Source organism: Hyperolius riggenbachi, chromosome 8 (assembly GCF_040937935.1).
Source record: "Hyperolius riggenbachi isolate aHypRig1 chromosome 8, aHypRig1.pri, whole genome shotgun sequence".
NCBI lineage: Eukaryota > Metazoa > Chordata > Amphibia > Anura > Hyperoliidae > Hyperolius > Hyperolius riggenbachi.
Genome location: NC_090653.1, coordinates 54,478,628 through 54,495,628, shown reverse-complemented (window position 1 = coordinate 54,495,628; position 17,001 = coordinate 54,478,628). Strand labels below are relative to the sequence as shown.

The window sequence follows — 17,001 nt, the reverse complement described above, 5'->3', positions numbered from 1 at the left end:
ACAGATTGAAAACAAGTTTTCTTGGTAATGATCAGTGTGTTGATAATGATATGCCCCTTTGTGCATCTCAGTGCTGTATTAAGCAAGCTTTATTTTTGTATGCCGATTTCTTAATAAAAATGATGCTCTTAAAATAAAAATAATAAAATCAGTACAGGTAGTCCCTGGTTAAAGAACGAAGTAAGGACTGTAGGTTCATTCTTAACCTGAATCTGTCCATAAATCGAAACACTATGCTGTCCCCTATACCTCATCTACGTCCCCCTGTGCCCCAAGTGTCCCCCTCTTTGTCACCTCTGTCCCCCGTAACCTCAGCAAAATATTTTACCTGTTTAAAAACATTTTTTTCTTTGCATTTTTTCTCAAATTCATTTACTCAAAAACTACAAGGTCTTTTTGAAAAAAAAATAAGCGTTTTCACTTGTTCAAACAGAATCAAATTTCACATTTTCAGGCTGTTCATATCAGCAGGTCATTTGTAAGATGAGGTCTACCTGTACTAGAAAATGAACCTGTAATGGGTTCCCATGTGGCAGTAAGGCTGTACACTAAGCAGGGCTGTTACCTCAGCAGTGCTGGCTTCTGGAGCCCTGGATCAAAATGTGACTGTGGTCATCAGGGACTGTGGAGTACAAAAATCATCTGACTCCAACCTTGACTCTTCAATTTAGGGCCCGTTTCCACTATGGCCATTTGCATGCCATAGCTCCCTGCCACTGCTCCCCCTCCTGTGAGCAGTGGAAGCGGCTTACCTCCTCCATCATGCCCGCGGCGATTTAGGCGGTTTTTTTGGGGGGGGGGGACCCGGCAGACAGCCACAGTGGGCACACTGGCACGGAATCCGCGATGACGCCGGGTTGTATCGGCGGGCGTTCATTACTCGGGGATTCCCTGCCTTTGCGCTATATGACGTAGGGACTTTTTCTCCCCATTTTTGTGGAGAAAAAGTGCATTTTAAACGGCACAAAATATGGTATTTCAATGGGCCTGTTTCCATTACAGACGAAATTCGCTTCCCCCGCAGGTAAAAAAAAGAAACGGCCGCCTCTAACAATTTTCTGCATGGTTTAGGCGTTCATGCGTACACGATTAAATGTACAGATGTCAATAGTAATGAATGGTGATGGGAAAAATGAAAAAAAAAAAAAAACGCTTACGCATGCGAATTTGCATGAAAAAATGCCCTCTAAACCGCGCAAATCCTCATGCAAATCCACAAGCCTTTGCCTAGGTATAGTGGAAAATGGCCATTATTAAACCACCGACTCCAGGTACCCACAAATTGCTTTGCCTCCTCGACTCCATAATCCTGGTAGTTATAACTGCTAAATCTCTGGCCACCTTCATAATGAACAATTGCCAACCCAAGAGGACAGCAAAGACAAGCCCATAATTCTCCTCAGCTAGTAGTCAGCGTCACAAGTAAACATCTTCTACTAAAATTTTATTTTTTCATAGAAAAAAATATTTCAGTTTTATGAATCCTACAGTGAACAAAACAATATTGTTGTCGGAAACTGCAAGAAGTATTCCTATTAGACTACAAATATAAGGCAGATAACATCCTCGACCAACACACTGAGCTGCCAATGAATATGGAGAAGGTAAATGAATGTGCCAGATGTACTGGTGTATCTATAGCTACCGCCGCCCCTGCAGTGGTGGTGAAGGACGGTCCTGTACATTACTATTCAGAGTACATTGGAGCGTTAATGACATCACCTGCTCTTGGCGCACGCGCCTCCTCCACTTCCTGGTAAACTAACCAAGAAGTGGAGGAGGAAGCAAGTGCTAAGCAGCTAGCCAATCACCATGAGACTTCAGTCCCCGCATGGTGATTGGCTGGCTGCACGGCACTTGCAACATAACCAGACACTAGAGGAGACATGTGCCGGAAGCAGGTAATGTATAATAATGCTAGTGTGCCCTGCATAATAATGTTCAGGACCGGGACTCCCTAGCTCCTGCCCCGCCCTCTTGTGATGGAAGTTAGGGGGACACTGACAGATCTCTTTGGGGAAGCCTGGTCCAGTATAGTTATGGCCCTGTGAATAGAAGAGAGGGAGGTCCGACACTGCTGCTTCATGCAGACACCTCGTCATGAAATGGCAACATTAGGGCTGCAGAGACCTGGTGGGTGGTGAAGCGGTTGGTGCAGGGGCACTGGATGCGTCCATCACGCACGAGGTCTCTGCATCCCTAATGTTTCACAGCGGGGTCCTTGCATAATGTGCCAATAAAACTGCAGCAGTGCCAGATCTCCATCACTTCTATTCACAAGTGTCCTTTACCTCTGATCCAAAGCGTGCAATAGACACCTAACATAGGTGGTGGCCACAGTTAACAGGGACCACATAGTTATGCCCCTCCCACAGCCCCTCCTGGAAGTGACTGTAGGAGGTTGGGCTACTGTGATGGCAAAGACAACCTTGTCAAGAAGACGTCAAGATGGGAGTCTGGAGGGCTTTAGGGGAGTAGACTCATGTAATGTGTGAGGGGGTATTTAAGATGTTAGTTAATAATGCTATTTTCCAAAAGCAAATTTATGGTGGTAAATGACAGCTGGTTAAATAATGTCTGTATTTCACTGCTTGAATGAGGAAATGCAAGTGCTTGTTAGTTGGCCGCTTGTGTATTTGCCACAGTGATACGTAATTAGGGATGGCACTAGTGGCAGGAAGCTGCCCAAAATCTTAGCCAAGGTTATCACGAGGATGGTCTCCATACTGGCTCTGAGCTAGCAGACAACATGCTACAGGGATCGAAGCCTGGGCCCGTCCTCATTCAGAGCAAGAAGATCTACACCGTTCTGGTGTCCTCTGCATGCTGGTCAGTGCTGCCGAGTCCATGCTGTGCTCAGGTCTGTAACATCTGCTGTAAAGTCCTCATTGTGCGCTGAAGTCTGGAGATTTTCTGAAGTAAGGAAGTTTCCTGCAGAAACAGAAATACATAAGTAGAAGCCAGCAGGTTGTTTATATTTAAGTGAGATTCAGGACGTACTGTAATATAGAGCACTGACATGAAGCAGGTAATGTGTAATGGCAGCATAGCGCCTGAGATGGGCACCGCTATAGCAGCAATGCTATAGTTAAAGGCAGAGCAGGATCATCCACCAGGACAAACTCAGCAGGTCAGTGTGTAGAGAAAGAAGCAGACAAGCCTCAGAGGAAGCACCGCCGTGCAAAACGGCCGTCAGGCTGCCCGTTCCACATCCTGCAACGGCTGCCATCCATCTCACCTTGGTAGGACTTCCACTGTATATAAAGTATTGAGCAATCTGAATGTAGCACTTAGTCCTACTCGAGATTAAAGCGCAATCACAAACTGCAGTGCCGGATTACCGTGTTCCTACCCATTGCTAAACCTCGGCAGGTGCCTGGGGCCTAGCGGGTGACAAGGGGCCCACCTACCACTTTTCTCAGACCTCTCTCTCCACTTCAGCTTACCAAAACGACCAAAAGGATGCCCCAAATTTACTACCTTGCCTAGAGCTAAATTACATGCATCTCTGGTCCATAGTTCGCGTGGGGGTAATTCGGTGTTCGGGCGATCGCGGGACCCCAAACTATGTCTCCTTCTGAGCCGCTACGACTCGGAGAGGGAATAGTATTTGACCGCTGCTGGGAATTTCAGGGGCAGCAGGCGGAGCCATCATTTGGCTCAACCTGCCCCCAACTCACCGGTGGCGTACATATACGTACGCCACTGACTCTAGGAAGGGGGACAGTGTTCACATTATAAAATGTACAGTACCTATTATAAACCTGCTTTCTTGGCTCCACCCCTCATCTGCATACTGCCCAATAGTGCCAGAAAAACACGCATGAATGGACGCATGCACAGTGCGCTCACAGGTTGCTACCTTCCCCCATGTGATCATCCCTTTATTGGTAGATGAGCATAAAAAAGCAAATTATTGGTAAATAGAGGAGGTAGTGGTGGACTTACCTCCTCCAAGTAGACACACAACGACTGTAGTAAAAACAGCCTGGCTCTTCTACTGACCACAGATGCTATTTCTCCGTTGTTATTGTCTGATGAAGCGGGATCAAACCTGCGAAACGCGTTGCATATTTGGAGTTCATAAATAAAATATATTGACTGTCTTTACTACAGTCGTCGTGTGTCTACTTGGAGGAGGTAAGTAACCATTTACCAGTACATATTACACTATTGGGGCTCTTGGTGTTCCTTGTTTTTATCCCTCTATTGGTAAACAGGCTGGGGTGGAAATGCCCAAGGGGCTCGTCTGTCCTCCTGGGTGACGAGTGCATCGATGCCATCCTATCACATGCCTGCATACATGTAGACATGCCAGACACAGAGGAGGCCACAACAGGAAGTAAGTATACAGCAGCACACAGGTGAGAACTGGGAGTAGCAATCAACTTACTGCCTTGCCCCATTCCGTTCAGATCGAGAATCAATTGAACTACTGTATCTGCTAGAGTTAGGGCCTGTACACACTGCTGTGTTTGCACTGTGATTTAAAATCGCATGTGATTTTTTAATCGCAGAGCCTTCATGAAAAATCGCATCGCACCAGTGTGTACTGGTCATCACGATTTTCATGATTTTTTAAAAGACCTTGCAATTTAAAACTGCATGTGATTTTAAAACTGCAGTGCAAATGCAGCAGTGTGTACAGGCCCTTATACTGCGCAAAGTCATACAAAGTCATGCAGCTGCTGCTTCCTAGCCACTCCCACCATGCTTTGGAAATGAACCGTTTACAAGGCAGCAGAGGGTCAGATGGACATATACTGGCCGCCCACTCAGAGGCTGCTGGGAGTACTATAACAGTTGCCAAGTGGCACTGGATGGACACATTGGCCTCAATTCACTAAGATCATGCTGGAGATAATAAGGCAAGAGAAAACTTACCTCCACACAGTAGAGTTATCTTATGTCTTCATCCCTTAAGTCACCTCCTCTGTAGTTATTTTCACACACAGTTAATAAACAACCTGTCTTTAACTGTGGAGTTATTTTAAGGATTGGAGAGTTAAATTAAAGACAGAAGAGGTAACTTTCGGTTTGCCTGAGGTAAAATGTTTCCTGAATACTACATGCCTCATCACCATGGTGATAACTCTAGAAACGTTATTAAAGACAGGAGATAAGCTTAGTGGATTGAGGCCATTGTTGTACCCACCAATCTATGTTTAAGTGGCCATTAATCATGCAATTCTCCAGATGATCGATTGTCCAATTCAATCAGCTTTCCTTCCATGAGTGGGTCCAAACGATCCTTTCCGAATGATATCACCATCGAATTGGAAGATCAATGGTCCGGAAAATTGTACCGTTACTAGCCACCTCATAACAGATTGGTGGGGAGGATTTCAGGGCTTTTGCTCCTTCCGACGTACCTCATCATCTTCCTTCTCAGAGGTATTCTTGCCACGAAGCTCACGCTCCAATTTCTCAAGCTTGGGTTGCAGTTTGCTCAGTTCTGTCTGCGGATCGACCAATCCCTGAGAAATCAAAAGGGATCCAAAAAGAGAAAAGGCTTACAATGATAATGCATGATCAAAATGACACCAGCTGCAAGATAGCACACTATGATATATACTCACTATTTACAGTGTACCTGAAGTGAAGTGAAAATTATTAACCAGAGAATGGCCCCAGGTGGCGGGGAGTGTATAATTACACTCTGCTCATGCTTTTGTTCTCTCTCCTTATTAGTATAGAGGAGTAGCCCTATCTGTCAAAGTCTGGGCAAACCCAACAGTCACTCGCAGCTTGACCCAAATTCAGTGCCAGACTCCGCCCCTCAGCTCACAGTGTGATCTCAATCCCTGCTCACCCTCCCCTTGCCATATGAAGGGACAGCCTGGAAGTGAACTGTAAACAGGAACATCACTTCAGGCTGATCGCTCCCTTGCCATCCTCCGCCCCCTCCTGGATCTTCCACAATCGGCCCCGGTAAGTCCTCCGGTCTGGGGCATACGGCTCATTGGCCCCAGTAAGTCGTCCAGTTGGGGCCAGTTGGCACTACTGTGCAGACACAGAACTCTCGCAGCCACGGGAGCGTGACGGGGGAGCGTGACGGGGGAGCCACCTATGTAGAGGGAAGGCTTTGCATCCCATAGAGCTTTTCCAGTCCTCTCTCTCTGTGCCTCCTCAGAAGGCTTTAGAAGCACTCCCATCCCCAAGTGTTTCTGAAGACAGGCGAATCCACAGCCGGAACCTGTGCATGCGCAGCACAGATCCACTCATTTTCAGAAGTACTTCTGAAGCCTCCACGAAGACTCTCGGAGGGGTATTCAACCAGTTGATCACATCACTTCACATCACTTCAATGGGGACAGTGGGGGAACAACAGGACACAGAGAGAGGACTGGGAAGGCACTGCGGGTTCCAATTTTTTTTAGGTTGCTTTAGTTTTACTTTACACTGAACTACAGGCTAAAAAGCATGCTTGCTGGAGGTAGACATTACTGACCTGCAGATTCATATAAACACAGCAGTGGTCGGTCACTTCTTCAGCTGCCCAGCCAGTCTGGTCTCCTCCTTCTGGGGGTTTCCCACTACTGGTCTGTATATGGAGTGGCCCTGATAGTGACAGAGTCTGCAGCGGAGACAGGAAGTGCTGCAGAGAGGTGACCTCTTCCCGGGAGCACAAGATGTGGACTGCGGGAAATAAGAGGCCAAACAAAGGAAAATGTAGTCTCCAACGGTACAGCTGCACAAATCACCAACTGGTGTAAGAGTGCATGTAAAAGAAGTAGCATCTATTGCCTACTGCAACATCTTCTCCTGCCAAGTGTGAGCTTCACCTCTATGATCTATCATAAAGACTGCAGCCACACGTCTCTATTCTTTTCAGTGCTTCTCATCTGTTGTTTCTCTCTACAAAGTTTCTACACTGGACTCCATTAAATCTTACAATCAAATTCAAGCTCCTGTGCTTTGCCTTTAAAGCAGCCTGGACAGCCATACTATCCCAGGGAAAAAACACATATACTGTATAAGTTGATAAATACTTGTCTACTGTTGTATTGTACTATCCACTTATTGATTTCAGTACATTTCATATAGTAAATAAAAAGAAAACAGTTCCTGGCATTTTCCATTTTGACTTGTTCTAACTGAAGCCAATCTTGATGTCATTTCCTCTCTTACTCTTTTTTTCTCTTAGAAACTGCAGTCATAACCAGCTTGCTTTGTAAACATGTGAACACAACATATTTCCGATTTAAGCAGCTTCACACTGAACTGCCCTTAGCCAATTAGTGAGAAGCAGGAATGTGGGAGGATAGATGAAAAGCTTCCTTCTGTTGGCAATGTACCAAACAGAACCAGTCTGACTGAGATAAGATTTATTACGGCAGAAACATTTCTGATTATACTGGAGTGTTTTGCAATGCAGGGTCAGGTTGCAGGCTGATTAAAAAACACAGAGCAATGGGTAAATGGAATATGATTTTGTAGCTGACAATTCCTCTTTAAGGGTTCTAATTATAAAGGTGGCAACAATGTCAGAATTCTATTGGGTTTATTTATGCAGGAAAAGCTGTCATATGTGTATGTTTTAGGTTTTAATGTTCTATGCTAAATTTCATTGTAAACTGTAAAGTTAGAGGACTTTTTTTTAAATATTGCTCTGTGACATCTCAGCATATTCCAGACAGTGGAACTCATAATTATTATATTATTTTAGTTACAAGAAGATAAAACATTTTTGTTTATATTACACAAGCATCTTTCAAATGTCAAGGTTATACAGCGCAGTAAGTGCAGACAGAAATAAGAAGTTTAAAAATCAAATTACTGCAGACATATATATATACACATTTTGCTCAATTATTACACATAGATATTATTAATCTAAATATTAATAATCAATACAGTCCTTCTAAAGAAAGAAATAATTATTGTTAAAACCTATAATATAATTTAATACTTTGAAATACATTTAAATGCTGAATTCTGCAGTGAAAGTTTCAAAACACATTAGAAGCTTTCCACATGAATGTTTGGGTTAGGAGGTCTTATCAAAAATTCTGGAATGCCAATAGGTTTTTTCTCTTATCCCGTATTTAGGACAATTATGCCACCTGGCGGATTGATAGTCTTATAAAATATTATTAATACAGCTTGATATTTACATGATGAAATAGTGACATCTGCCGGAAGTATTATATTTATTTCTTCATCAGAAAGACAAATATATAGAACATGATTTTATATTAAGTTTTAATATACAAGTATATCTTATATGATTAATTGTTTTAAGAAGAATTATATAATAAGCTTTATATTTAAATGAGTATATTAGAAGCCCTGTGTACTTCAATAAGCATTACATTACTATATCTGTAATTCACAGATTGTTTGGGTCAACATGCCCTATTTCTTGTCTGGGAAAGTCCAGACACATTCCAACCTAATTAGCAAAGAACACTTTTTATAAACAATAATATTATGATTTAGGTATTCAAAACATGATAAAGCATTGACGCATGGAAGCTTTAGCCAATCAGAACGTGGGATTCAGGGAAATTCCAGATTAGGCAGCCATATTGCATCCAATCCCTATAAAAGTAGGAGCTGAAAGCTCATAGTTTGCAGAAGCCCAAAAATCTCCTGAGAAGACACCTGAGGCAGAAGCTACCTTCCCACAAGTGGTTCTAGATGCTGAACAGATGACAGAGGAGGAGTAATATGCTTAATATTCTGGTGATTTACTTTATTAATTTTTCAGCATTAAGTTTTGTTAAAGAGAATCTGTATTGTTAAAATCGCACTAAAGTAAACATACCAGTGTGTTAGGGGACATCTCCTATTACCCTCTGTCACAATTTCGCCGCTCCTCGCCGCATTAAAAGTGGTTAAAAACAGTTTTAAAAAAAGTTTGTTTATAAACAAACAAAATGGCCACCAAAACAGGAAGTAGGTTGATGTACAGTATGTCCACACATAGAAAATACATCCATACACAAGCAGGCTGTATACACCCTTCCTTTTGAATCTCAAGAGATCATTTGTGTGTTTCTTTCCCCCTGCAGCTATCTTCCACTGAAGTGTCAGGCTGTTTCTTCCTGCAGAGTGCAGACAGCTCTGCCTGTATGTAATTCCTCAGTATGTGAAAGCCCAACCAGCTCAGAGGAGGATTTATCCAGCTTGTAAAAGATAAGAGAGAAGAGAGAAGCTGCCCTGATCTAAATAATACACAGGCAGTGTGCAGAGAGGGGCCTGGAGGGGGGAGATGCATCACAGAACCACAACACTGAAGAACTTGGCAGCCTTCCAGACACAGGCTGACAAGGCTGACAAGAGAGAGATAAGTTGATTTATTACAGAGATGGTGATAGTAGAATGTGCTGCAGTAAGCCAGAACACATTAGAATAGCTTTTGGAACTTGTAGGATGATAAAAAACAGGATGCAATTTTTGTTACGGAGTCTCTTTAAGATGTTAGCAAGAAGTTTTTTTAGAAGTTATTTTTTATGCTATTTCTTTAAGAAGATTACTACAAGTTTTACACAGCTACTAGATACACAGCTATTGATACAGATGAGACTACCGTATTATTCGGACTATAAGACGCTCTTTTTCTTCCACAAAAGTGGGGGGAAAAAGTCAGTGCGTCTTATAGTGCGAATAGTAAATTTTGACCAGCACCTGTTTGTCCACCATCCTGTGTTCTCCATTCTATGCCATGTGCGTCCTCAGCGCAGTGTCTGCCCCCTTTCTATGTCCCCGTCCTCACGCTGCAGCCACTTTTTACTGTGTCCATTGTTCCCTGTGCAGCGTTCTCCTTGTCCCCGTCCCCGTGTATCATGTCCCCATGTCCGGACTGCTGTTTCCGTACTCACGCTGCAGCCACTTTGTATTGTATCCAGTTTCCCATGCGTCCTCCTTGTCCGCGTGTATTAAATCCCCATGCCCGGAATCATGTGCGTGTAATCGCCGCAGCCACGCGACTCTGATAAGGAAGTAAGCAGAGGAGACATCTACCAATCAGGCGGGGGGCGCTGTCCCAGACCGCCAATCGCTGCCGCTTATTGCTCTTGCTTCCTTTTTGATAGGAAGCGATGGTCTCGCCGGCGGGACCAAGGGGAGTGCGCTGATTGGCTCCATTGTTGGAGCCTTCGTCCCACCCTCCAGACTGCGTTCAAGGCAGAGAGAGAGAAGGGAGCACGAACGGCAGTGTGATAAGCGGTCCGGGGAAGCGCCCCCCTATCCGATTGGTAGATGTCTCCTCTGCTTACTTCCTCTTCATTGGAGCGTGGTTGCGGCTATTACAGGCACATGATTCCAGGCATGGGGACGTAATACACGCGGACAAGGAGGACGCTGCACGCATGGGAAACTGGATACAGTACAACATGGCTGCAGCGTGAGTACGGAAACAGCAGTCCGGACATGGGGACGTAATACACAGGGACAAGGAGAACGCTGCACACAGGGGACACCGGGCACAGTAAAAAGTGGCTGCAGCGCGAGTATGGACACAGCAGTCCGGCAAGGGGGGACACAGGGACAAGGAGTGGACGCTGCACACAGGCACAGGGGGCACTGGGCACCTACAAAGTCATTGGCTTCAGCTGAGTGTGCACACAGGAGTCTGGGGACATAGGAGACAGGGAAAAGGAGAGGGACGCTGAACACAGGGACAGGGGACATCAGCTACAGTATGGACACAGGGGTCAGATGTGGGGGGATGTAGGAAGGAGGACAACGGTGACAGGGGGACACCAGAGGAGACAGGAGGACAGAGCATGGCACAGGGTAACTCCAGGGGACACAGTGGAACACCAGAGGATGACATAGGGGGAGACAAGAAGCACAAAGAAGGCTCAATAGGGACATAATTGTTGGGGGGAAAGATCCATAAGACACTCCTGCACTATAGAGGCACCAGGTTTAGTATATTTTTTTCCCCCTAGTTTTTGACCTCTAAACCTAGGTGCGTCTTATAGTCCGGAGCGTCTTATAGTCCGAAAAATACGGTACTTTTAATCTTATTCTACATAACACAACTGTTATATTCTTTTTTGAATGTACTTGGAAGATTGATGATCGCTTGGCCATTATGGCCTTTATGAGATGGAATATTGTTAGGAGGAAACACTATTTGGAGCTATTCATATTTTGTATATATGCTGTATGATAAGCGAATACATTTTTTTATATAAAATCATATACTGAGTGCTCTGATTCATTTCAAGGTACACCGTCAATCTATAATTACTGTTATAGAGGGTTCAGACCCCGCTATGCCAGATTTATATGATAGCAACGCTTTAAAGGCTGGTCCTTTACTGAGTTAGCAATCACGAAAAAGGCAAGAACCGCTCAGGTTTTTGACAACAAGCCAGACTGCCAGAAAAGTGCAATTATGTTGGCTATTTCTGTACAAGTTGTGATCAGCTGCAAAGAATGTTACTCTTTAGGTTGATTGCACATTTACCGCAGTAAGCAGTTAGGAGAGCTGTTAAGTGGTTGGTTTTGCTGCCTCATAACCACTGACAGCCGATAATGAGCTTGCAAATGCTGGGAAACCACTAGAAGTTGTTTTCCAGGTGTTTGAAAAGTGGCGTGAATCTAGCCTTATGCCAGGGACCCACTAGGAATTGCTGCAGTGCTATGAAATCGCGCAAGCGCTGAGTGGAAGTTTTGCAATATCGATTTGCTGTGTTTTGACTGTACAGTGCTTTTGATTTGTCCCTGTAAATAAACACTTAAGACGGCTGGAGGCGCCCAAAACATTAAAAATAGGCTAATAAAGCTGTTGCTCTACTAAACAGAGAGGTAATCTTACCTCCCTTGGAGAATTTGGACCTGTGGATTGAAAAAAAGGGTCTTTTGTTTGAGCACATAAAAATGACAACGTGTTTCATGGGTGCTCACCCACTTCCTCAGGTCAGTGAATTTCCGGTGCCTTAACGGCTATGGCTTTGTAACAAGCGTGAGCGCCTTTATGCTTGCTACACACCCATAGCAGTTAAGGCACCTAACAGCTTTATTAGCCTATATTTTATGCATTTTGTGCCTTCAGCCCTGTTTTAAGTGTCTCGTCATACCTCTTTAGAGGTGTTTCTAGTTTGTCCTAAAGAACATTCAGAGTGCGACCGACCAGTTCCTGTCACAGACCTGGAAAACCAAGTGGGGACACTAATTTCCCACCTTCTCTGGCGGTGGTTTCAAGGATTTGCATCTAACCTTTGTGAGTATATACATCCTTAGCATTTTGCTTTTCTGCATGATTCTGCGCCATTGGGCTCCTGATCTCCTTTTGTCTGTTAGATGAGCCTGGGGTTGATACAATCACAGAAACCACAGGCACAAGCTATCCCCTGTAAATAAAGTTTTGCATACTCACAAGGTGTCCCCATGTCTGGCTGCCATCCATTACCCTGCCCTCTAGTGGAAGAGGTCATAGGTGCATCTCTAGCACCAATCAGAGAAACAACTGTGACCTCTTCAGCTAGGGGGCGGAGCTAAAGATGAAAGCCAGACATCAGGACACCCTGTGAGCATGTAAAACTTTAATTACAGATACAAATCAGAATCGCTGTCCGGTCAAATCGCTATCGCAAACACCAGGAATCGTTGCACACAGCACTTGTGATATGTAAACTTTATTTACAGGGAAAAACATTCGGCCTTCAAATCGCCGCAAAATTGATTTGTAAAGTGATTCAAAAGAGATTTTACAGCGCTTCTATACTTAACATTGGAGCGCAAACACGCCCAAAATGCTCCACGTCATGCAATTGCGATTAGCCCTAATCACAATCGCTCTACTGGGTTCACCACCACTCACTTTCATTGCCAAAGTGTTCATGGAATGGCCAGCAATTGTGGGCGATCCAAAAATGTGGCCAAAATCGCGACAGTGGGTCCCAGCCCTAAATGTCATTGAAAAAATCTGAAGACATAGCAACAGCAGTTGTTTAGGTTATTCCTTTACTAACTGCCTATAAGATTTCTTTGCAAGCTTTTCAAACTTTAAAGTGAACCTCCGGACTAAAAATCTACTCAGCAGAACTGAAAAGGCTTGGTGTTTCTTTAACAGTTTCACAGCATCAGAACTTTGTTTTTCTTACCAAAGCATCATTTTTAGCTGCATTTTTAGCTAAGCTCCACCCATCAAAGAAAAAAAGCCCGGGCTTTTTTCCCTGATGCTGTGCAGAGCATGATGGGATTTCCTATGTTGTTATTCACGTTGCCTAGCAACTGGGAGGGGTGATCAGCACACAGGACAGTTGGAACTGTGTCTCATGCTCCCTGTCACCTCCTTTCAACCAAAAAGATGGCTGCCATCATGAAATCAAACATTTGCCTGTTCTTTTAAAACAGTGTGGGTAAGAGATTATATTACCTATCTATTTTGATTAACATAACTAATGTAACGCAATGACATTATGTTTGTTTAGGCTGGAGTTCCTCTTTAAGTTTCTTCTTCAGGCATGATGCAGAACTGGATCAAGTTGATATGGCCGTTACACCCACACCTGCCCCACTTCCCGTTTCCAAGTAATCCATTAAGACTGTCCACTATTGACTCCTATAAGACCATGTAGTTGATTAAACAAAATGGATTCAAAGGACATTTCTTAACAGAAGTATGTGCAATGGCCAGGAGTCTCTTTCAGCAATTGGTGAATGGTGGTGGTTGGCGTTCTCCTTTAAACCCACCAAGCCTAGTAACCAGCTAACTATGATGAGCACTATACACCTCAGAGAAATTAATTATTTGCCCAATCGCTCAGACCACAACTCTTTTCACAACCAGGGAGTCAACCAGCCAACTCCCGGATCCCAGCAACAGGTGTCAAAATCCAATGTGAACAGAACAAATGACTGGGTCTCAACCTGGATTTAGGCAATTATAGCTTGATTCATTTGTAGCACAGCCACTAGATAGCAGTGTTGCCAACCGTCAGTAAATTTACTGACAGTCAGTAAAAAAAGTCAACAAATCTGGGCTGTCAGTAAAGTCCATAAAAAAATTTGTGGTGTCAGTAAAAAAAACCCTCTCTCTTTCTTAGAAGAACACAGCACTTACCGCTTATTAGTTCATGTATCACTCTGGAATGTACACTGCTCTAGCTAAAGGTGGCCATACATCTGTAGACTTGGCGGCCGATCAACCATCAGATAAGACAATTATTATTGATATTACAAAAATCGGTGCCATCAAGAGCATGCCTAGTTGACAATCAAACCAATTTCGGGCCGAAATCGGTTGCATGTATCGATCACATGTAACAACCGGACATGCCGGAAATCTTAGGTTGGCATGCTCGATAAGGTGTGCAGCGTTAAGGGCTGCGATAATCGAGAACAAATGTGACGGAAACCCCCAGTCGCATCCCCCAAATTTAAATGTATCAAAGTCCGCCCCCCCCCCCCCCTCATGCCGTGCATTAATACTTCACCTGTCTGGTGTCCGCCACTGCACTCTATTGCACGTAAGGGTGCATGTGTGATATCTTTCATTTAATTTCAATAATATTAGATGTCCGTAAAAAAGTGTTCTGTCAGTAAATTTTTTGTGCTTTGTCAGTAAAAATATATTTCCAAGGTTGGCAACACTGCTAGATAGCATGACGTTTCAGTACACAGGCCTTAATCAAATGCATTTGCTAAAGGCCTGCGTGCCGAAACGTTGTGCTATCTAGTGGCTATCCTACTAATAAATCAAGCTAGAATTGCATAAATCCAGGTCGAGACCCAGTCATTTGTCTGTTCACACTATACACCTCAGCCCAAGCCTTCACATCCTCCTCCACTCACCCTCCGGCCTGGCCTTAGTCAAGCTGAACTCGTTCCTCAGTCTGCGTAGAGTCCTGATCACTGACTGGACAAATTCAAAGCGTTGGGCTTCCTCTGGGTAATTCCAATGAGCCTGGGTGAGAAACCGGAAAAGGAAATCATACACAGATGGAAAGTGGGCTTTTGTACATGCGAAAATATTTATTTTTTATTTTACCCAAAGGTTTATGCTATTTTCACGCTGGCCTCCAAATTGGACCATTTTCTGCAACAGAATAATGGGCATGTCGATTAACCTTATGGTAAGTACAGGATCCATACACACCTTTTGTGTCAGTTGTCCATTGCAGACGGACACAGCAGATTGAACATCAGACCCGCTGTGACCCCCCCCCCCCCCCAACGCCACAGTTGCGCTCTATAGTGAACCCAGCCTTACCCAGATTCAGACATCATGACCGCCACTCCATATAAATGCATTGTGGCTGCTTTTAAGATAAGAGACAGGAAATAGCTGAGATAGATTAGAAGATGTGTAACCACTTCACAACTGAGGGGTTTTACCCCTTGAGCACCTGAGCAATTTTCACCTTTCAGCACTCCTTCCATTCATTCGTCTATAACTTTACTATTACTTATCGCAATGAAATGAACTATATCTTGTTTTTTTCGCCACCAATTAGGCTTTCTTTAGGTGGGACATTATGCCAAGAATTATTTTATTCTAAATGTGTTTTAATGGGAAAATATGAAAAAATATGGGAAAAAATAATTTTTCAGTTTTCAGCCATTATAGTTTTTAAATAATGCATACTACTGTAATTAAAATCCATGAAATGTATTTGCCCATTTGTCCTGGTTATTACAGCGTTTAAATTATGTCCCTATCACAATGTTTGGCGCCAATATTTTATTTGGAAATAAAGGTGCATTTTTTCCAGTTTTGCATCCATCCCTAATTACAAGCCCATAGTTTATAAAGTAACAGTGTTATACCCTCTTGACATAAATATTTAAAGGAGTTCAGTCCCTAAGGTAACTATTTACGTATTTTTTTTTTATTGTAATTTTTTTTTTCTTTTTATTACAAAAAAAAAACAAAAAAATTGGGAGTGTGGGAGGTAATGAGTTAATTTATAATATAACACTATGTATTTATATATGAAAATGTTTTTGGGTGTAGTTTTACTTTTTGGCCACAAGATGGCCACAGTAATTTTTTGTTCATGCGCCCTGTAAGCATAGGAAGTACGCTTACAGGAAATGAAATGAGGCTGGGAAACTTTTCTTTTTCACAATGATCGCGCTGCTTCTCATAGAAGCAGCCGATCATTGCTGGGGGGGCTTAGATCAACGAACAGGAACAATTTTTCCCGTTCATTGATCTCCGGGCGAGCGGACGGCGGCATGCACAAGCGCAGGAGCGCGGACAGCAGCGGTGGTGCATGTATCTACGACCCTGGTGGGGAAAGGGTGTTAAAAGGGGCGTAGATACACGCACCCGTGGTGGTAAAGTGGTTAAAGGCTCGTCCAACAAAGTGCACAAACAACAACACATGGAGGTTAGAGATTAGTGGTAGTAGTGAGCGGCGCTGGAGACAGAGCAGCCTGGTGGCACGTGAACCTGGCATAAACCTCGGAGGGAGGTGAGTTTTTACCATGACCTCTTCCACTGCCATAAATCTCTGCAATGGAAGTGGGAGCACAGAAGGGGACACAAGTAGAGGGAGGGAAGAGTCAGGCCCTCCTAGTCGTGGCAATGTGCACGCTGCTCCCGCCTCCATCACTGCGCCCCGGGCGGACGACCCCCTCGCCTGCCCCTAGAAACGAGGCTGACAGTAATTTCTAGTTACACTCCCAAACTTTTAAGCAGCCTGAGATTCTATTCACGTTAACTGATATTGCAATGCACAGCCTCCTCCAGTGGGAACATCCCCAGTAAACTAACTTCTTTAAACTCATGTACTGTAAATCACAAATATATACGATAAGACCCTGAGAACTACCGTCATTCAGTAGTGAATAATTTATTATGTTCAAATGATAAAAAAAAGTGCCAAAGGGTGCTTTGAGCCGAGAAATAAGTGCTCATTTCTTGGCTTAAAGCACCCTTCAGCACCTTAATCGGCCTGAGGTAGTAGACACAGACCCATGAAATACATTTCTAGTGCATAATAAAATTAATTTGTTATTTGAATTTGTTTTCATAGAGGTAAGCCACCTCATCAATTTTTCTCATTTATTTTATTATTAACTCAAGTTTAA

General features: G+C 43.7%; 1 protein-coding gene across 1 annotated transcript in view; it reads right to left on the bottom strand.

Moving 5' to 3' along the window:
* Positions 1-1,229: 1,229 nt before the first annotated feature.
* The window catches only part of VARS2 (valyl-tRNA synthetase 2, mitochondrial), a 73,702-nt gene continuing 57,930 nt past the window's right edge, over positions 1,230-17,001 (bottom strand). Inside the window, exons 28-31 of the mRNA XM_068250449.1 lie at positions 14,758-14,869; positions 6,452-6,639; positions 5,373-5,477; positions 1,230-2,931 (exon numbers count right to left, since the gene is read on the bottom strand). Coding sequence (XP_068106550.1) covers positions 2,857-2,931; positions 5,373-5,477; positions 6,452-6,639; positions 14,758-14,869 — 480 coding nt within the window. The 3' untranslated portion in view covers positions 1,230-2,856. The remainder of the gene's footprint in view (positions 2,932-5,372; positions 5,478-6,451; positions 6,640-14,757; positions 14,870-17,001) is intronic.